Raw genomic sequence first — 21,448 nt, 5'->3', positions numbered from 1 at the left:
TATCGATATTGAATCGATCCTCTTAGTTGTTTACTGTTACCATTCTCTCACGACGACAGCGTGACGTGTGCCCCTGCGCTTGGCCCCCGAACGCAGTACCCTTGGGTTTGCATCCTGAACACTCGCACGACGAACAACAAGAGTGGTAAGCAGATTGAACACAGCTGAGGCACACGGGCGCGTCTCTCGCCATCCCGCTCACCCCCTCATCCTCCTCCTCTGGACTTATTTTGCCTACGTGTGTGTGTGCGCGTACCTTTGTTGTTCTTGACTACGCTGTCGTGCCGGCATCATTAACGACTGCCTCGTCCTACTCGTAGATTCGTTCAGTAGGGTGGAGGCATCGGTGTGCTTGCCTTCGCCTCGGTACTCACCACAGACACGCTGACGCATTCGGGTGCAGAAACACGGCTGCTGTGTTCATGAGGCACGACACATCTTCATTGCCATTGTGTGTCCCACCTCTCATCACCTTCTCTGCTGTTCTTCCCTCTTTTCCGTGCTGTGGGTATGCAGGGGAAAATGATGGGTCTTTCTCGTCTTGGTGCTACGGCCGCTATCATCGCGTCGTCGCCGTCGTCCCCGCTGCTTCAGCAACTCCGTGGTGCACGCTACGCCAACATCCAGGAGACCCTGAAGCCCATCCCTGGTCAGACTGCAGGCCAGATCTCTATCTTGAACGAGATATGCTGCAACCCAGATGCGGAGGAGGAGCGACGCAAGCCCGTCTTCCGTGCGGAGGTGATGCCCGATGCGACCACCGCGGCAGACGACAACTACCTGCGCACAATGTACAAGTGGGGCTACGACTCGCTGACGCTCTTCAAGAAGACAAACGAAGATCCTGGTCCGTGGTGGAACGCGAACGCCAGCACACTGGTATCAAACTGGTCGCAGGTTGGTGATTACGCGAATGCCGGTATGTGGTCTGGCGTGTGGCGCTACACGTACGGCATCGGCGAGTATAACCTGCGCCCCTACGAGCTGCGTGGACGTGCGTGGGGCAGCAGGGACCCCAAGACTGGCGCCGTCGTGATCCGCTACGGCAAGCGCAGTACCAGCAAGCCACTGCAGAGGCTGTGCTTCCCGCACACGAAGGAGCATGAGCAACACCACCGCATTAAAAACCCGACGAACATAGGCGTGACAGCGATCTCCGCCCTGCACGGCAAGCGCATTCTGCGCGAACTGCAGTACCACCTTGGCCAAGGCCTTCGCTTCTACCTGGTGGACGGCGTCTTTGGGAGCGACTCACCTACCGCTACGCCGTACCGGATCATCACGGACAACCCAACGCACGCCTACTTCGCCTCCATGGCGGCAATTCGGGCCTTCAACTACGTGGCGCGGCAGGAGGTGACGCTTGTGAAGCGGCTATCGCAGTCGCCGATCGACGAGTGGGGATGGCGCCGCCCTGGCGTGCTCATTTACCATGCCCCCTCCTACGACTTTGAGAGCCCGCGCATTGTCGAGGAGTTTGGCGGGCCGCGGCCGAAGGACATGGGCCTCAGTCACAACCGCTTCATCGCGACAGAGCCGTACAGTATTCCCATGAAGTGTGCCATGGGCGGCGAGCCCAGCTGCGACGCACTCCTAGACAGCACCGCAATGTTGTGCGGTCGCTGGGGTTTCTACGCCGACGAGAAAGGCTACCTCACGGTCCCCGGCGAGTCGATCATATCGAAGGATGGGCGTTCGCTGACGCTGGTGATCACCTGCACCGAGGCCGAGGCCGACGTACTGCGCACGTCACCGCGACTCTACGGTAGTCGGCACCACCGCATCGCCGACGGCACTGTGTCCCGTGCGTGGGATGTCGTCTCGATGCCGGCGTCCGCCGCTGGCGCAAAGCCGTTGCCGACTGATATCGTGGAGCAGGACCTGCAGCGGGTGCAGCGCAGCTTGCCGACGCGCATGAACCTCCCGCACACCCTCTCGCACCGCCACCACGGCCGCCGCCACGTCAGTGAGTACGGCTTCAAGTGGCCACACAACTACACGGAAGATGCTGCCACGAAGGCGTACGCCGGTGGGCATCTGTTCAAAGCACCGAAGTCCGACAAGCTCGCCGGCCATCAGCCGCGTCCGTCGAGGTTTGCCATGAGCGATGTCGATGTGGTCATCATTGGGGAGGGAACCGACGCCGCCGCTGCTATTGTGAGCGCGCTCATGGACCGCGGCCTGCTCTACGCTGAGGAAGCACCGCTGAAGGACGCAATGGCGACGGCGCTGAAAGCGGCGAAGAGCGTGAAAGTTGTGCCCCGTGGAAATGCAAAGTCTGTGTTAGAGAAGCTGACGCATGCTTAGCGGCCCATGCAGAACGGCCTCCCTCCCCTTCCCTTATCGTAGACCGAGTGAACCGAAGAGGGGCGGTAGGATGAGTGAAGGCCAGTGCACATAGTCTGGTCTGCTCGCTTGTACCCCTCACGCGCATACATATATACAAGGCGCGCTGTCTCTCTTGTTGGGGGTGCGGGGTTCTCGCATGGAAGCCCTCATGGGAGCACGTTAGTGCTCGTGTAGCGTACCACAAGGTGGATGTGAGTGCGTCTCTCTCGGTGGTAGCGTGTGAGATAGATAGCGCGGATTGCTTCAAGAAGCAGGAGAGGTTGCGAGAGAGTAGTAGGGTGGCTAAGTGGCTCACCGACTCAGGAGCCCCCCTAGCCCACCGCCTACTGGGTGAAGGCGACGATGCGGCGGACCCGACACTCCCCCCCCCTTCCGCTCCTTTACTTTCCTGATTTGGCCTTGTCTGTGTACATGTATGATGTACCTGTCAAAGCTGTCTTAGCCATGTCACGTGCAGAAGTGCGTAAAGGCTCGCATGCCTACATTCAACAGCGTCAGTATTTTTCCGCAAAATGGTGCCGCGTGCACGGCAAGTGGCCGCGTCTCCAACGATCGCTGAGAACGGCGACAAAGGAGAAATGGGGGACGCATTGGGGCAGTCGCCTCCTGAAGGGCGGTGGCGGCGAGTGTGTGGGTGCTACACATTCGCCCCCACCGATGTGTTTCCTCGAGACGCCATGCATGTCTCTCCCTCTACCCACCCCTCTTTTCTCTCCACCTTCCACTTCCTCACCGCCACACACACACACACGGATGCCCATACATGGGCAGCTTCCTTACCCGTCAGCTGATATTTATCCCCACCGCATGCCGCCGACGCCATGGGAGCAGCAACTGACGGGGAGCAGCACGTCGCACCGACGACCTGCACCGGGGGAAAGGGGTAGCACTTTTTCCGACTTCGAGTACCACCAGCAAAAGCGCGGCGGACACAACGAGGCGGCCGGTGCGTCATACTCACGGCATGCCGATGAACAGCGACGCGGTTCTGCGGCATCGCGACGACGGTGGTCCTTCATCTTGCAGGACATCCCGGGCGCCGTTCAAGGCATGTTGAATGACGTGAGCAAGGGTTACGTAACCCGCGTGGCCGCCGTGGTCGCTACGACGTTTGGCGTGAGCTACGCGGTGTACAAGCTTGTATTGCAGCCCAGGCAGCTGCGCCGGCCGCTGGCGAAGCGGTGGAGCTGGTGTGCACCGCCGGTGCCGATCACGCTGGTGGAGAAGAACAGGGAGAAGGACAGCAACATGCTTGTATACCGCTTTGCCCTGCCAAACAGCTACGACTACGCCGGCTATGAGCCAGTCAGCTCTGTTCGGATGATGAGCGGGCATGTGCGCGAGCTCTCTTCGCTCTCCCGGTGGTACACCCCGATCAGTCACCCTGACGAACGGGGCTTCATCGAGTTTGCCATCAAGGACTGTGACCCCGGACGCATGTCAGCTCGTCTACGCTACCTCGAGCCGGGCGACATTGTTTACCTTGGGCGATGGATGCGGGAGTTCCCATACAAGGCGAACACGTTCAAAGAGCTCGGCGTGTTGTGCACCACTTCTGGCGCCTCCGTGGCGTTGCAGCTCATGAACATAATAGACAAGAACAAGGCGGATGACACCAAGCTATCCCTCCTCTACTGCCACCACACCGCTGCCGACATCCCCTTCAGGGACACCCTCTTCAGGACGTATGAGGCACACAACAAAGGCCGCATTCAAGTCTCGTACAACGTGTTGGCCGGCGGACGGCGAAGGGGAAGTGCTACACCGATCGAACAGAACATGTATGTGGGCAACATCGATCCCGAAACGATCGCAGCAGCGCTGCCGCCGCCGGTGCGCGCTGTGGAAGTCGGCGCAGGAGGTGGCAGTGACACTGTGCCGCAGCTCGTGACGTACCGCCCTCGGCTGCTCATCTGTGCGCCACAGTCGATGCTGACAGTCATGTGCGGTCGTGTCAGCTCTGTCGGCAACTACACGTACTGGCAAGGGCCCTTCTATCGCTACTCCGGCTTCCTCAAGGACATGGGCTACACCTCCTCTCAAGTGTACAAGTTCGGTGTTTCAACGCACTTCCTTGCTGATCATTGAGGAGACGTACACCGTGCGCATCATCATCATCATGATGCACACGGACAAGGAAGACGTTGTTGATGACACATTCGGAAGGAGACACAGGCAAGTTAGGAAGTGCAGCTCAGCTCCCTCTGATGCAGCGGTGGCGTCGCTGGTGGTCGGTCGGTTGGTAGACTGGACTTGCGATAGATGTGCTTGGGGGAGCAGTTATGGGGATGGTGGCCAGTGAGCATCAGTGCGATGGTTCACAGCTTGTCTGAGCAGCTCTGCGTGTATGCGTCGATGTGGGGCAGACCTAGAGAGAGTAAAAAGAGGCGAAGACCGCCCTCCTCCCCTCCTCCCCCCCCCCCCCGAGTACGGAGGCTTTCGGGTAGAAGCACAGCAACACGACCCCTTCTGACCTCGGCCCGTGAATGGAGGCATTGGACGGGCTTCACTTGACGATTCAAGTGGTTCGGGCTGCTGCTGGCTGCTGCTCCCCCCCCCTCCCTGCCTGCCTAGGCACAGCGAAACGCGCTACGCCGTCACGCCTGCGCACAGCACACTGAGACCCCCACGCGTACGTGCAGACGCAGACGCACGCCGCTTTCTTTTGCTAGGGCAATGCGTTCAGCGCACACTATGCAGCAGCCAAGTGAAGTCTCGCTCGCTCATCTGGGCGCGTGCCTGTGTACCGCAGGTGCACCGGCTCCCCTCCCTCTCCACCTCCTCCCTCCGTCTCAGTCCTCTTGTCTGCCGTGATTCTCCTTTCGTGTTCTCCCGTAGGCTCCACCGCAGCCTGTCCGTGCAGCAGTGCGTAGCGGCTCACATATATCACGGAAGCGCGCGGCCCCTGCGCACCCGGGCACGTACACACGCAGGCACGCGCACAATGGTGAAGAGGTGCCTTGGGCAGTGAGGGCTAAGGGCTCACTCTCACCCGCCCCCCTCTCTCTCCTCTCTCCCCCTTACGCCAGCAAGTGTGTCCATCAGCCGCAGTAGGGAGACGAAAAGAGTTAAAAGGGGTCATGCACATCCGGTCCTCACTCTACTCCATCCCGCTCCCACGCTCCAGAGACTATGCCAGACAGAACTATTCTGCCTGGGGCTGGGCTCTTCACGGTGCAACGGGGAGGGCACCGTCTCCGTTGAGCCCCGATGGGCTGATGCCGGAAAGCCAGCGGCGCACGGACTTCTCATGCGTGGCTAAGCCTCGCGCGACCTCACATTTGAGGAGCCCAACCCCAATGGCACTGGCTATTTATCGTGCTCCATAGGCTTGGAAGGGTGGGGAAAAGGTGGCTGTCCTACGCACGTCGAGATTCTGACACCGAAGGACGAAATCATGCAGCTGCAGAGGGAGGGGGTGCAGGTGTCCGGGGAGTACATCTATCGCCCTGAGGTCCTCGTCCACAGCACCCGCCTTGAGACCGTTCTCAGCGGATTCATGGGGGCCGACCGCGCCCGCTGCCAGGGGGAAGAAGCGGATGCTGGCTTGCGACGAGTTGCGGCAGGCCTGGGGGAGCATCGATGTTGCCGCCTTTGAGGAGCTCCCTTGCTAACTGGCACCCACCGAAGAGGATCGACGGGTGCTCCTCCGAAAGCCCTCCTCCGCGTTCGACCTGCTGAACTCAAGCAAGGTGTCGCAGCACGACGAGCCCCGCCTGGGTCAGCCCATTCTCCAACTGGCAGCGAACGGCCCCCCACCCCAGTCCTTCGGCGCCACACTCACCGAGGCCGCGGGAAGCGAGGAAAAGAGGGACGAGAAGCTGCTCCCGTGCCCTACCCCTCAGAATGAGAGACAGCTTAGCACGGCGCACTTACCCAGCGCACGGCGTGAAGAGAGGAGCGGACCTCCACCCCCTGGAGGTCCTGGCGGGGGCACGCCATCTGAGGACTGGTTCGCTGGCGCGCTTCCGCTGTAGCGGACGAGGAGTGGGCGGCGACCTTAGCGGACGACCCACCACCAGCGCCGCTCCATGCCAACCGTGCAGCGGCCCGTGGATGCTGCATGGTTGGGTGTGTGCGGCCCTGTAGCCGGTCGAGGCCGCCGGATGGAGGGACTGTGGAGGCTTTTTGCGCATGTGCCCCACGGTGACGTCGGGGGAAGCCGCTGCAACACTCGAGGCAGCAGGCGTCGCAGGATGCCGTGGTTTTCGCAGTTGCGCGGGCGGCTCCGCCCTCTCCGTGGTGGGGGCGGCGCCGAGCCAGGTCCAGGTGGCGATTCATCTTGTGGCCACGAGAGGTGAGCAAGTGGCTTGCTGTGGCCGAGCGCGCTGTGCGACGCTGGTGGGGTGACGGACCTGAGAAGGGTGGTGTACGAGGCACCTATGTCTGAGGTGCCAAGGGCCCTCTCTCCGTGTTCCGCGCCGCTGGCGGGGGACAGCCGACCGCCGGAGAGCCATGGCAGTGGGGTGAAGACTGGTGCGTGAAGCGGTGCAAGTGGTGGCAGAAGCATTGGCTGGCCCGCCCCCTCCTACGCCGTGAAGCAGGCAGCGGTGCCGGCGACTCAGGCGGCCGGCCGGCGCAGCGGCACTCTCGCCAAAGACAAGCGAAGTCGCCCCCCCCCCCCTTCTCAGGTGTGCGCTTGCAGTGGTTGCCTACGACTGCAGTTGGGGGCCCGTGTCGTGCTGGTTTCGGCTCACCAATGCTGGTGGCTTCTCGAAGGGGTCACGGCGGCTGTTCTCCAAGCGGTGGCGTTTTTCGACGTGCTGTCCGCGTGCGTAACCGGGCGACAGCGCAAGCCGCCATTACCGGCACGCGTTGGGGACGACACGTCCCCGCCGACAACACGGGTGCAGCAGCGCTCCGGGCGGTGCGATTCGCGTTGGGGGTCTTCTCTTTCTCTGCTGGAGCCGCGGGTCACCTTCATGTTGATGGCGCTCCATGACTCCATTGGCTCACCTGCCATACGTGGCCCACGGGGCGTTGCATAAAATCCGGCGAAAACTCCGCAGGGCGGCCGAGCCGTGATCTCGTATGCCTAGCGCGGAGGGGTATAACTACCAACACGGCGAGCTGGGACCGGAAGCTGAACAGACGCGTGACCCTACACTCATTCCTGCGCATACACAACATCTACGCGTATCAATACTTTGGTGTAAAAGACGCGCTCTACTCCTGCCGGTATGGCCTCGATGTGGACTGCAGGATCGCACGGCACACATCGCCCAGAAATCGGATCGATTACGAAGAATGTGCGGACTCGCTCACGGCCTCGGTGCAACTCTCTTCCCCTTTCTCTCCACCCCCTCCCTCCACCCCCTCTCCCTCTCACACACACACACGCTGGCGAGGTAAAGTAGGCCTTTATGCATACTCACCTCAAACGCACTTCAGCTGTGCGTGCGTCGCTGTTGCCTCGCCGCGATGCACTTGTCGGAGCACACACCCAAAGATGCCCATGTATTCTGATGAGGATGCAGAGGTGGTGGTGCGGATGAAGCCGGCCAGTGCGGATGCTTGGCGAAAAGTGAAATCTTGTGCGGCACAGCGCTCTGCCACCACCCACGGACGAGCCGCAGTCGGCGTTACGAGAGGGGTGACATCTGTGTGGCTCCAACGACGCGGCCGCATGCTGTGGCGTCGGTACTGGGTCATCGGCGTTGCGCTGTTGTTGACGGTTCTCCTCGTCGCTCAGCTTCTCCTAGCACGACCAGCGTTGGGCCCCGCTCCCTCCACTACTTCTGTTGGCAATACGAAGGTAGAGGACATGAAGGCTGGGCAACGTGTGGTGGCGTCTACAACAGCGCCGCAGCGGCTGGAGAAGAATTGTACAACGTTGCGGCCACCAGTCTCCACTGAGGCTGTGGTTGACAGCTGGAAGAATGATGCTGCGGCAACGCCATCCAACGAAGGAGATGGCATCGGCGAAGAGTCGCGGTCGCCCACAACGGAGGTGCCTTTGGTCACCGCCTCCCCGCCCCTAAGCGCACCTGACGGCACCTCATCAGCTTTCGAGTCGACATATTCGCCCCCGCAGGAACAGGTGGCCGACGCAAGCCTGTCAGCCGGGGCTAAGGGCAATACCGCAGAAATGGCAGCCGGCGCGGAGACGTCGGATCCGTCAATGGAAGAGCTGCTGGGCTCACCGGTTCACACGAGTGCCACCATCGGCAATCAGTCGTCACAGCAGCAGCAGCACCAACCGACCCCTGTCAAGCATGTCTCATCACAGCAGCCGCAGAAATCGCAAGAGGAGAAGGAGATGCATCCCAGCGATGTACCACCTCCACGTCCTGCGCCCTGGGTGAAAGGTGGTGGCAGCGTTCGCTTGAGTCACTCGTTCTCCGTTCTTACAGTCCTGGCCGATCCACCCTTGACGACACCGCATCTCTCTGCCGATGCCACCAATCGCGTTCATGACAAAGAAGCCCGGCTGCTGCAGAGGGCCACTGTGGGCCTCTACCGGTCGGGTGTGACGCAGCACGCCAGCTTCCACGAGTGGCTCCTTGTTCACAACAGGGTGCTAGAGGTGGCGACGCAGAAGAGGGAGGAGGCTGTGGTGCAGGCGTGGTGGCGCGCGGCGTGCAGCAAGCAGGAGGGAGCAGCAGCCCCCTCTGTTGCGGAGCTGACCTCTACCTCGAAGCTGCTGCCGCGTGTACGCGTTGCGGGACTTCCGCACACATCACTGAACAGTCCACAGCTGACCAAGCTGGCGTTTGCACTTCTGCACGGCTTCCGGCTTGTCGTGACGGAGTACGTCGTTCTCCACGACTTACGGTGGACCTTGACGGAGGCGAGCGGACTTGTCTTCGGTGGCGCAGCAGACACGACGGGCGCCACATCCACTGGACGCGCCAACTCGGCTGACCCCAGCGCATCAGACTCTTCGAATGGCAGTGTTGTGCAGCGCGAGATCACGCTGGCTCTTCAGACGCTCTCGAAGAACGCCTTTCCAAATCTGCCAACGATGGTGGTGGACCAGGCGCGCAGCGGCGCCGCAGAGGACGTACACGCTTACCACCTTCGAGTGTACGCGTCGCAGGAATGGCGTCAGCCGGAGCGCGAGGCGGCGCTGCAATCTCAACTGATCGCCTACGTGCAGAGGATTCAGCTCCCCACCACGGCATCGCCCTCCGTGGCGGAGTCAGCTCCCAAACCCGTGCCCGACACCCCCATCGCAAGCGCCGCCACAACCACCAACAACGCCAGGGCTACCGCTGGCGCTGAGGCGACTGCAACGAGTGAACTGCGGGTGCAGCACGGCCTGCCCATTGTGGCGTATAGCGCATCTGCTCACTTCCACTGCCAACGTGCGCCTCTCTACGGCATTCGCATTCCGGCTCCGCTATGGCTCCGCCGCTCCAGGCACACATCCGAAGCGCCGTCACACAGCACTCACTACTCAGCGCAGGGAAGAAACACCTCCACCCCCTCCCCACCCTTCACGACTCTGTGCGAGGCGCTTGTCAGCAGCCAGTTGGGGCTTGGCGATGCCTACGCTGTTCAGAGGAACACCTTCTACCGCGTCTTCTGCAAGGAGTGGCTTCAGTTCACGCTGCTGCCGAGCCCCCAGACACCGACACGCCGCAATGCCGGCCTGGCTACCGCATCCGAAGCCGAGACAGCGGACCTCATGGCGAACCTGCGCAAGGTCGCGACACAGCGCGAGAACGACGTCGAGGAGCAGCGTATGGACATCACGCAAGGACTGGGCGACGGGCTGTGCACGGTGGAGTGGGTGGCACACCTGAAGGCGGCACAGCTGCACTATCGCAAGATGGCAGAGCGTGAGCGCTGGCGAGCCGGCAATTCGACGCGCTTCACAGCGACCACAGCCGCGCACGATATAGCCGAAATCGCTGCTCATCCCCTCGTCTCTACTGAAGCGTCAACCGCTGTGCCGCAGCTCGCTCTCTCTAACGCAGCTGGGTGGTCGCCGTACTTGAACCAGTACGCGACGCTTCTCTTCTCCGAAGATACGGTGCAGCTCTCGCGCGTGGCTGGCACGTACCTCGCGTTTCTGCCAAACGTTAGCTACGCCCTCCAGCACATCCGACACACGATGGAGGACAAGCTTGCCCTTGTGTCGCTCAAGTACGCGGTAGAGCGGACGAGGCGCTTCACCTCCTTGAAGCAGCCGGACGATCGAGAAGTCGTCTGCCTCCCCTCACACCTCTCCCGCGTGCACCGACACGCTGTCATGTACAAGACGCAGTGGTTCCTGGCCAATCTCGCTTTGCGGTGCGTACAGCACAAGAGCGCCTGCCTCGGCGGCCTCTTCGACTCGGAGGAGCGCACCCTCCAGAACATGGGCCGCTACTTCTCCACGACCAGTAAGTGGAGTCGCGGTGAGTTCCGCGTCTGCATGTCGTCTGGCGCATACGTCTCCGACCCCTTCAACGACCTTCTATGACCGAGCCCAACGAGCAGAGGTGATTCGGGCCTGTCGAGCGTGTACACATGGAAAAGAGGAGGAGGTGGTGGTGGTGGAGGGGACGTTCTCTGTGTGCTCGCTAGAGCGAAGAACTGTTGTTGGAGGCCCACGGCGAGGTTGGCTGCACAGAAGCAACGGCAGCGCTTCGGTGTCGGGGGTGACAACACAACTCATTCAGTCACAGCGTGGTGTGCATCTGTGGAGGTGTGGGGATGGGGGGGGGGGGGGGGGGGGCAGGCCCAGGGAGAGAAACCCAACAGACCCATCAGGCGTGTACCGTTGAGGGTGCAAGTATCAGCAAAGGCGTTAAGTCAACACCAGCCGTAGGATTCTACCGTCTCGGTATGTGTGTCTGCGTATCTCTTCCATCCACTGACGAGCAGGTACGCGCATGAGGATCTCAGCCATAACCATCACCATCCTCCCCTTCGCGCGTCGTACCCCCTGCACTCTCCTCGTGTCGCTTGCTTTGCTCAGTCTTAATGGTATACGTCTCGGCCGCCTCGGAGCGAAGTGACCCCCCCCCTCCCTTTCAACGAAGCACTTGGGCCGCTGAAAAAGCGCTGATAGATGAACCGGCTGGTGCGCTCGATGTTCCTCTTCCCTCGCGTTGTCGCCTTACTCAGCCCCCTCCCTCCCTCCCTCTTCCTCAGCCATCAAGCCGCCAACACACCTTGGCGGAGGCACTGACACAAGGTGCTGGTGAGTGAGTGCGAGGTAGACGGACCCGTCATTCCTCTCTCTCTCTCTCCCACACTCGCTCCGCCCTCTGAGAGGCTCTTCCGTTTAGCAGTAGAGCGCAAGGCAAACTCATAGAAAAGTTGACCTACGGCCTACTCAGCCACGCTCGCCGGTGCACAAACATTCACTCATTCATTCATAAGCCTTCCTGCACGAGTGCACCTGTGGTTTGGTGGCTGATCATCTTGTATAGAATCTTTGACGGCTCCAGACTCTGGGAGCGCAAGCCAATGTCGCTGTCGCACACGCGGGTGCAGGCAAGAAACTCAACCGTGATGTCGACGGTTTCCTCGGACTACACGACAGTGGACATAGATGACATGCTGCAGCAATACGAGCGGCTCCTTCTTCAGCTCTCTCAGCAGCTACTGGAGCAGGAGGAGGATATTCACACCTTGCGAACGGCCTTGCACGCCAGTCAACACCGGCAGCGCCGTCGTCGGCGGCGAGGTGGTGGTGGTGGTGGAAAGCTCAATGGTACAGCAGTTGCCCTCACGACAGAAAGTCTCAGTGTGTCGGTGGAGGGGTCGCGGCATCACCGCACGCATCACGCCGCGGCTAAAGCAGCCACACAGCTGAAAATAACGCACGGAGACTCTCAACTGCACCTCACTGCCCCAGTACCGTCGACGCCGCAGGTGTCCTCCATCGACTCTGCCGAGGACATGGACGTCAGCTCCACCATGGAGTTCTCTCCAGAGTCTACCGCAATGACTCGGCATAGCCCAGAGCGCAGTGCAGCAGGAGCTGCTGTTCCGCTGCTAATGAGCTCCACCGGCAAACCGAGCGGGCAGCGAGGCACTTCGGCGGCGCTCGCTTGTTCATCTACCATGTGCGATGTTAGCAGCCTCAGCGATAAGACCAACGTTGGTCTAACACCGAGCCCTGTTCACGATTGTCGCCCGCCCGGCGAGACGGCAACAGTGGGTAGTTTTTGGACATCGTCGCGGCTATCAGGGCTGGAGAAGAGCAGTCATGGCAGCGCCCTCACCCGGCGTCGTCGCACTTCTGCACAGCTGACGCGGGATGCGCCGTTCGAGACGCCGCAGGTGAAGTTCGATGGCCAGGACGCGATGAGCTACCTGTTGAGCGTGTTCTCCAATGTCAAGTCGGAGTGTAAAGCTGATGGTGCCGAGACAGAGGGGATGGCGAAACCCCGTGAAAGGGCTTCCTGCGGAAGAGAGGATTATGTGGGTACAGACGTACGCTCGCCAAGCACACCGCTGCAGCAGCATCGCCAGCATGTCTCGCGGCAGCTCTTTCACCTTGACCCTGTTCATGAAGACGAGGGCAGCGAGAGCGGAAATGAGCACCCGAATGGTGGAGCCGTGCCCGACTATCGCTGTCCTGCGCCATGGCGACCTCTGCTGCCACCGCCACACGACAAGCGAAGCAACGGTGATGGCAGTGCGATAGCGACCCACAACTTGGATTGCACTTTCGATAAGGAAACCCGACCCTGGCAGGAGCGGTACGCGCGCATTGTGGCGTGCGCGTTAGCCGCCGAATTCATGGCCTCCAATACAGCAATGGGAGGGGATCAAGCAGAGCAGCAGCAGCGAGGGGGTGAAACGGGCTCTCGCACCTCTACAGCTGCTCGGTGCCGCACCACATCTCTACACGACCACAGCGCCAGTGCAATAGTGACAGAGCTACTGCGCCTCTTCACTCTCGAGCCCACCACGGGGCATCAGTCGAAAACTGATGGAAAAGACTTCTCATGACGGCAACTCTTTGGCGCCACCGCGTAGTGGCAAGTGGCACCGGAAGCTTAACGCGAGCCACGGTCGGCTTGATGCCCTCACTTCACTCTGCGTGATAGCATATGGTGGGAGGTCTGCAGGGAGCAGCAGCGGCGAGAAAGGGCGAAGGCGAGGCTGCCGCACCTGCACCTCTCGGGTATAGGCCCTCAGTTTTTCGTTGCTGAGGTGGGATGCCGGCGTCTACGGTGCCGGCGTGTTTCGCTTGACTCTGCGGATCACAGTGGCGTGTTGCTCACGCTCCGAAGCGTGCGGGTGTCTGTGGGGTGCACGGGAAGACGTTATGGGGACCCCTTTGTCTCACTGCTGTCTCCGCCGTTGATCTTCTCTGCACGGGTGCGTGTGTACACACACACACACGGCTTACCGGAGCCTAGTTGGGGTTCAGTGAGAGAGAACGCCTCTGCTGGTGGGCACTGAACCGCACTTTCAATCTACACCACCACGACTCGCATACATATGGGGGAGCCTCTCTCACTGCGGCCCCATCCCACCATCGCCATGGCTTGCGTGCTGGGTTAGGCCATCTGCACTTTCTCACGGCGGCACGCATCGCACCTCTGAGAGGGTATGCACTATTCCGCTCACTTGCTCTGTGTGAGCTTCCCCACTTCCTTAAAACCTCCCCCTCGCCCCCCCCTTCACCCCGTGCTGGCACACATCCGTAGATTTGCACAAACTGAGTGTACTGCGCAACAAGGCTGCTTTTTCCTAGTGTCCCCTCTCATGGAGGTGGCTTCCGCAGCACGCGCTGCGGCAGCGTCGCCGTTGCCGTCGCGAACGACTGAGGTACTTGTCGCCCTGGCTCACCGTGCGGACCGGGCACAACGCGAGCTCATCACAACGCACCACGCCTTCGTGTCGAGTCGTACGCAGCGCCTGCACGGTGCCCTCTCGATTGCCGTTGCACACGCGCAGCAGGTGCTTCGGGCATTAGAGGCGGTGCGAGAGCAGCGGGACCGTGAGCGACACCAGGGACACCAGCAGCGGTCAGGGCCTTCGGCCTCTCCCTCTACTCAGGCTGCACCACCTTCTGAGGAGAGTCGGGCACCGACGAAAGAGGAGCACCAACTGCACATGCGATTGGAGAAGGCCCGTATCGACCTTCGCCGCGTGCTTCCGCGCTCTGTGGCTGAAGTGGAGGACACGAGCAACGTCTGCGAAGGTGACAGGACGTCCACCTCAGATCAATCGGCCGCCAGGACCGCGGCGGCGCTTCGCTCGCTGCTCCACACGCGCTCCATGCTTTCAGTGGAGCTCAAGAAGATGGACACGGCGGTGCAGGGGCTTGCCGGCTCCAGTGAGTCTCTCGCGACTCTTCAGCAGTCACTGCAAGATGTGCACTCATCGATGGAGATGGCGCAGCGCATGGTGCGTACACTGCTGAGAGTGCAGTCACGCGACGATCTGCTGCTGCGCGTGTCTGCCGTGCTGTTCGTACTGGTGGTGCTCTACGTCGTGGTGCATCGGGTATTTCGCCTGTTTCCTACCACTGTGTACGTCACCGTGGCCGAGGCGTGAGAATGGCGACGTGGCGGGGCATCACCGTCGTCGCGTTTTATCACCCTGCCGCTCCAATGGTGTGCTTTGTTGGCCTTCGCGGTTGGTGTGATGGGGGGAGACTTTTCCCTCTCTCCTTCGCCTTCGACCTCTTTATGCTTTGCTCTCCCCCAGCGCCACTGTGCTTAAGCTGCATCCTCTGCCCTCCCCCCTCCTATCCACTTTGACTCGCCACACGCATGGACCCTTAAGCCGACACCCTTACGAGCGTGGTAAGCGCGTATGCTTGCGCCTGGTCTCCTCTCCACCTTCGCGTCGCCACATGCCGGCTCTGACGGTGCATGGTCACTCCCCTATGTAATCCGTCTTGTTGATCCGGTCCCTTTTCCTTCCCTTCCCGCGCACCACTGCCACAATCGCACGCACGGAGAGGCGCTCACTGACTCGCAGCATTCCTCTGCGAGCTAACTTGGTGTTGCTGCAGTGATGCCCTCCTACCCGCCACGCGCTTCACAGCAGCGGCTGCCCCCCGCGTCGTATACGTTTGCTCATGACGATGTAAATGCCTTCCGCCTGCGCCCGGTGTCCTATGCGAACACGACGGCCGTCCCGCCGAGCGCGGCAGCGACGTCCATATCGTCACTGCCTCATCTACAAATATCGACCAGAGATAAAGCTACGGCGACGACAACAACACGCAGTCTCGCTAAGGCTGGGCCGGAGCACCACAGTCGAAGGGCAGCTCAACCCACTACCGCCGCAGCGTCAATAAGCGGCATTGAAGCAATACGCGTGCCATCTGTAGCAGCCCCGCGCGTCTACGCAGCCCTCGTCCCTGCTCGTGTCCAGCCCAACAGGAACAACAACAGCGGTAATGGCGATGCAAGCCAGCAGACAGCAAAACTGTCTTCGCCGCCTGGTGCTGAGGCCAGCGCTACTGGCGGCGTGTATTTATCGCTCCATGACGCCCTCGTGAACTTGCCAGTGGCAGCCACGGAGTGCATTGTGGCACCAGACCTGAGCCCCACCGAGACACGGCAGATGGCGCTGTGGATGCGCAGTACGCCAAGCTTCACCTCCTCCACAGAATCGGCTTATGCCGCGAAGGCATCCTTCAATCACCCGCTGCACCGGTGGTGGCATGAGCGACAGACAATACGACTCCACCACCGCCATGTGGCAGCCCTCGACGAGGAGCTGAGTCCGGTTCTCGAGCAAGCGGTACGAGGATTACTGACGGCGGAAGAGCACCACTGGCAGCTGGAGATTCAGCGCCAGCAACAGCAAACGAGTCGGGTGCCCCCGACACCGTCGGCGGAATCCCCAGTGCCACTTCACAAGATGGCGGCGCTACTGCAGGCGCTGCAGGTGGTCCTTCATCAGACAAGCACCTCTTTCATAGAGGCCCAGGACAGCAAGGCCACCGCCGCAGTCGCCACCGTGAAGGACACGCTCGGTGGAGACCACGACGCAGGACGGCATACCGCTCTCGCAAACACTTCAAGCCGCTCCACGGAGGAAGCGGATGAAGTAGAGGCCCAGCAGGCACTGTCGGAGGCGCAGCGTCACGAGGTGCTGCAGGCCGCCCTCAACACGGAGCGCGCACTGGCGGAGGAAGTGAAGCGACAAGTGCCAACGGACTTGCCAACCAGGGCTGGCGTCTCCGTCGTCACTCTCCCCTGCGACAGCCCCGTCCCTGCCTCTATTCTGCGACTGGAGGCAGCAGTCAGTGTCGCGCTGCTCTCCAGCATGATTGAGAAGGCGGAGGCATGCGTGCCAGGCATGGAATTCGCCGGTCACCTCTTCCGACAGTACATCCTCCCTCACATGTACACTGATTACGCTGGGTGGGCAGCTGTGCGGCCGCGACTGGGGACGCTGAGCGAGCAGGTCACGCACCTTGCCACCCTGCCACTGCGCGTGCAGCAGCAACAGAGTCTGACAGGTGCAGCGGTACAGGCCCAGGCCGACACCAGTTACCTTGAGGGCGTCGTGAAGTCGTGGACAATGCGTGCTTGGGTACACCAAGTCATACAGCAGCGCCAGTCCCTCGCTAGGCAAGTCGCAACGGAGCGCGTCGTCGCCCGACTGCGGGGACGCGTTCGTTTGCAGTCGGTGTTCAGCGCGTGGCGGCAAGAGGTGCAGCGCAGGCAGCAGCGTGTGCGTGAAGCACGCATGGAGGCGGCGTACATCAATTTTCTCAACGAGTCGAGGCTCTCAGCGCAGCAGGACAGCCAAGCACACCTGGGCAATGCAGCGACAGTGGCAACGGCTCTACTCATATGTAGTCCCCAACCCTCAGCTCCACCCGTTGCTGCCATGCAGTCTCGTGGTCAGCAGCAGGAGAGCGGGCAAGGGGTGCAGGAACCTACGGCTGGCAGCCGTGAAGGATCTTCAACAACGGGCGTCCTTGTCAGTGCCGCGTCCACGGTGGTGGACACCCGTGTAGGATGGGCGCAGGCGTCCCTGCCGCTTCCTCTCGGTCGCCCTCGCCACGACAGCCACGCCGCAAAGCGGAAGGGTGCGGGCCACAGTCGTGTTTGTCTCTCATTTATGCGGCAGAAGGCCGGCGGTCAGGAGTCGGCACGGCAGCCCCCGCAGCAGGGAGTAGGGGCGGCTGGCGCTGGCGACTCGCATGGCAGCAGCGCCCCCGCAGACAAGGACTCCGTTTCGAGAGAGAAGGAAAGCGGGGGAGGTGGCGTGATGGAGAAGTACATTGTGCGCGACGCCAGCAGCGAAGACCAGGATGAGGGCAGTAGTGAGGAGAACGACGCCATCGATGGCGCCGGCACGCTGACACAGCTCGTCTACCTTGAGTCTCGCGCAGACGAAACCCACGAGGACAACAGGTCGTACCACGCGCGCTCTACAGCGCCATACATGTACGCCACGTCTGGCATCAACACATCCTTGGCGGAGACTACTGCTAGCCGAGACGACGACAGCGCGGACGTCCCGGAGCACCCTCTCTTCCAGGCGATGCTAGCGAAGCTGCGCGAAATGGATCAGGCCAACTTGTATCTCCGCACAGAGCTGACCGTGCAATCACGACGACTGCGCAAGATCGAAGCTGCAAACAGTGGCCTGCGTCAGCGGAATGGGCAGCTGGAGGAAGGAACGCTGCAGCTGCTGCGCGACAAGCTGGAGGCACTCAATACCACACAAGAGCAACTCATGACAATCACGCAGAAGAACCGTCGGTTACAGCACTTGCAATCTCGCCTGCGCGCCCACCGGCACCGCCCTTGGCAAAGCACCGTACTGCGCGTTGTCGGAGACATGTGCGAGGTATCGACAGCAGCAGCGGAAGATGCCGACGAGGCGCGCGTGCAGGCGGATCGCTACGGCACAGGGGACAGCTTCAATGACGACGACAAGTGCGGCGAGGACGAGCGCAGAAACGCTTCGTCTCAGGCCACCAAGTCCGGCATGGCAGCTGAGGCGACGGTGGATGGACAAAGGGCGGCAGCCACTATGCCAAGGACACCTCACCTCATGAGCAGCCACGCTTCTTCGCCAGGCAGTGAAAGAGATGAGGAGCGGCTGTTCAGCCGCATCGCCCCGACTGTGCTGCGCTCCACTTGTCAGCTCCCTGACGCCCTCATCATCCTCGCAGACTGGGCCAACAGCTGCCTCGACGACTTGCAGTGCCTCGACGACATGAAGGATGGCCCTCTTGCCGAGCGCTTCAGCAGCTTCAGCGAGGAGGCCCGGAGCGGGGTACTGCTCAGTCGGCTTCTCTACTACCTCGCCCTTCCGCGGTACCGCACCACGACGTCGGCTGCCGAGGTGAAACCTGGCATCACCAGCCAGTCGGGCATGGACAACCTTGCCGGAGCCAGGCTGGATGGCATCGATCGCCGGCGTCAGCTGCTGGAGCAACACGGCGTGCAACTCAACCCACCCTTTCCCGTGTATGCCGAATGCTTTGGTGACTTGCTGGCCATGCCACCTGCGGAGTGCATGTCTCACCTTCTCACCTTCGCGACAGAGCTCATGACTGGCCAAGACGTCACGGCGCAGCAGCAGGACGAAATGTGGTGGATGAACTCTACAAACAGTGAGAACAGCATTAGTCAGCCCAGTGTTGACGCTCGTCTGAGCACGGCGGAGGCGGGGGGTGCGAGGCGGTCGCTGCGAGCCGCCGCGGCGCCGCCACCTACGCTGTCAGCGCCGTTACCGCTCCACACCGTGGTCGACCCGTACGCTGTCGTGCGCGGTGAGAGGTCAGCTGTCATCACACTCATTTCTCTTCTGTACGTCCGCTTTGCACATCCCTTCCACCATAAGAGTCGTCAGAACGCGAAGCGAGAGCGAAGTGCGCTGCTGCACCTCTGGAGTGGCGGTCAAGCGACGCCGGCCGAGCTCAACGGCACCACCACCGACAGTCTCCGAGATGCCACACGAGGGGGCGAGAACCCGGCAGAGGTGGGGGCGACGCTTGCACTGGTACAGCCGACTGGCTACTCGATCGAAGCCGACATGCTGCGTCAGCTGCCGACAGAGGACAAGACGCCGTGGCAGCTCTTCCGTGAGCGTTGCCTTCCCGTCTTCGGCACACAGGCACACCCCTTTCTGCTCCGAGGCGGCTTCTGGCCAAGTGATGCATTCGAGAGCCCTGAGCTAGCCGCGATGCTGAGCAACCTCGCCATGGCGCTGCGCCGCTCGCTGGAGCTGCACCGCTGGCACGTTACGCTCAGCTGCCTAGTGCCAGTGCGCACATACGGCGGGCTGAGCCGTGGAGTCTTCACCGGGCCGTGCGCGTCAGCCCCGGCGCTGCTGCTGGGGCTCCGTCAGGATGGCAAGGAAATCCTCTCCATCAAGCACCCGCTCATCCGTCAATGCGTGGAGCAGCGACAGAAGGCCTACCTGGACGCGCTGGCGAGCGAGACCCTCGTCGCCTCTCTCACCTCCATGGATGATGGAACAGCCAAACTGCAGACGCACCAAGGGCAGCTGATCGACGCCACCACCGAGACAGAGTCTCTGACGGATGCCATCACTGGTGTTTGGCAGAACGATCTTCTCTCGCTCTTCGTGCAGCGCGCAACCCTCTCCGCCCATCTCGCACTTCCGGTTCTCGACCTCGGCAGCTGGCGCATGCTGTGTAGTGATCTCGGTCTGATCAGCATGGCTAGCTCAGAGAGGGAGGACTTCGCCGTGCACGATACTGCGAAGCTCAGGAGACACAAATCGGGTCAGTCACCGATGCCGATGCAGTCCCTGAGGACACGCGACCCAGGGCCTCAGCTGCAGGCAGTGGACATGGAGGTGGTGACAGAGCTCTTTCAACGCGCCGTCATGGCGGTGTCGTTTGCCCGTGGTGAAGTGGACCCAGCAGTACTGCAGCCGGCACGGGCTGCCGGAGATGCGTCGCCGAAGATGGCGCCAGGGGCTGCAGAGGAACACGGCGAGGGTGACGGAAGGCCGCGTCGATCGCCGCAGCCATCGGTGCAGCAGCACGCGCTACCCGACATACAGATGGACATGACGTACGCGTCGTTTGTGATCGCACTGGTGCTGCTGGCGCATCGTCTGTACCCGTCCTTCACTCCTGCCACTCTAGAAAGCATAGTAGCGCTACCAGCATCCTCAACAGCGACCTTTGTCGGCAGCAAGGAGTGCAGCGCCTTCGCAAGTAGCGACGACGGGCTGCTCGGGTGGCCAGCCTCTCTCACCCAGGGCGGCGACGAAACGAACCCCAGCCACCATATTTTTAGCAGCAAACCAACCTACTGCTCCCTTATGAAGGCTTTGGGACGGATGATGCAAGACTTTGTGCTACCGAGCTCCGCTGCTCACTTGCAGGCTGCCGATCCTCGTTTTATTCTCCACCAGCTCACGCGCGGCGTCAAGACACAGGCAGTACTGCAGAATAGCGCCCCGGCGCTGCTTCTTGTGTACCAGGCGTATAGCAAGGAGGTTTTGGGGGAGCCAGGGATGGTGCGCAAGGATGTGCTTCGGCTGCTGCGCGATGCGATGCTCACCAGCACCGAGCTCTCACAATATCTCATCTACGAGCTCTTTTCCAAGTGCTCGGTGCTGCGCCAGGCGAACGAGGAGGTGGCCATAACCAACCGCAAGGAGGCCGATCGACTGGCGCGCCTCAGCGGCGGTCTCGACAACCTCCCGTCATCGTCACGACGGCCACTCTACCGTGCGGTGCGCATCGTCGATCCAGGCACCGCCACCGACTCCGCAGATGCGCCTGCAACGCAGCGGAGACGCACGCAGGTTCTCACCTTCGAGGGCTTCTGCGATTTACTGTGCGTCCTGTGCGGCTTTAAGCAGCCAAACGTGTTTGACCCATTCGAGGAGCGCCTGCGCTCTTTCCTGCACCACTCGCTGCTGCGGCCGCTGATGCACATGGTGCCTAGTCTGGGGCCATTGCTGTCATACTCGCAGTTAAGTGGAGCGTCGAACAACGCTTCGGTTGTTCCTGGTGCAGCAGGGACTGGTAATCTCGTCAGCGACGGCATCTCCAGAAGCCCAGGCGGCAAGGGCAGTAGTGGTGCAAGTGGCGCTCGCGCCTCGTCCTCACAGCGGCGGAGGGCGTGAAGGAGACCGGAAGTAAAGACGCACTTGAGTGTTTCGACGCACATGTCGGCGCTTCGTCTGGGTTGTCTTTCCCCCGCTACGGCTGGTGTTTTGTTGTTGTGCGCGTCGA

General features: G+C 61.5%; 6 protein-coding genes across 6 annotated transcripts; all 6 read left to right on the top strand.

Annotated features, from left to right (window-relative positions):
* Window positions 1-510: 510 nt before the first annotated feature.
* Window positions 511-2,307, top strand: LBRM_19_0060 (conserved hypothetical protein; the record flags this gene model as incomplete). Its single annotated transcript, XM_001564052.1, has 1 exon — window positions 511-2,307. The coding sequence occupies one exon, from the start codon at window positions 511-513 to the stop codon at window positions 2,305-2,307; it is 1,797 nt and encodes a 598-aa protein (XP_001564102.1).
* Window positions 2,308-2,691: 384 nt separating this feature from the next.
* Window positions 2,692-4,437, top strand: LBRM_19_0050 (NADH-cytochrome b5 reductase-like protein; the record flags this gene model as incomplete). Its single annotated transcript, XM_001564051.1, has 1 exon — window positions 2,692-4,437. One exon carries the CDS (start codon window positions 2,692-2,694, stop codon window positions 4,435-4,437), a length of 1,746 nt encoding a protein of 581 aa, XP_001564101.1.
* Window positions 4,438-7,798: 3,361 nt separating this feature from the next.
* On the top strand, window positions 7,799-10,759 carry LBRM_19_0040 (conserved hypothetical protein; the record flags this gene model as incomplete). The annotated part of the gene is made up of 1 exon (XM_001564050.1): window positions 7,799-10,759. The coding sequence occupies one exon, from the start codon at window positions 7,799-7,801 to the stop codon at window positions 10,757-10,759; it is 2,961 nt and encodes a 986-aa protein (XP_001564100.1).
* Window positions 10,760-11,751: 992 nt separating this feature from the next.
* On the top strand, window positions 11,752-13,245 carry LBRM_19_0030 (conserved hypothetical protein; the record flags this gene model as incomplete). Its single annotated transcript, XM_001564049.2, has 1 exon — window positions 11,752-13,245. The coding sequence occupies one exon, from the start codon at window positions 11,752-11,754 to the stop codon at window positions 13,243-13,245; it is 1,494 nt and encodes a 497-aa protein (XP_001564099.2).
* A 606-nt stretch (window positions 13,246-13,851) lies between these two features.
* Window positions 13,852-14,802, top strand: LBRM_19_0020 (conserved hypothetical protein; the record flags this gene model as incomplete). Its single annotated transcript, XM_001562154.2, has 1 exon — window positions 13,852-14,802. The coding sequence occupies one exon, from the start codon at window positions 13,852-13,854 to the stop codon at window positions 14,800-14,802; it is 951 nt and encodes a 316-aa protein (XP_001562204.2).
* Window positions 14,803-15,267: 465 nt separating this feature from the next.
* Window positions 15,268-21,339, top strand: LBRM_19_0010 (conserved hypothetical protein; the record flags this gene model as incomplete). Its single annotated transcript, XM_001562151.2, has 1 exon — window positions 15,268-21,339. One exon carries the CDS (start codon window positions 15,268-15,270, stop codon window positions 21,337-21,339), a length of 6,072 nt encoding a protein of 2,023 aa, XP_001562201.2.
* Between the last annotated feature and the right edge of the window lie 109 nt (window positions 21,340-21,448).

The sequence above is a fragment of the Leishmania braziliensis genome, chromosome 19 (assembly GCF_000002845.2).
Source record: "Leishmania braziliensis MHOM/BR/75/M2904 complete genome, chromosome 19".
Lineage (NCBI taxonomy): Eukaryota > Euglenozoa > Kinetoplastea > Trypanosomatida > Trypanosomatidae > Leishmania > Leishmania braziliensis.
Note: the sequence above shows the minus strand (reverse complement) of the source record. Positions and strands in the feature narration are given on the sequence as shown.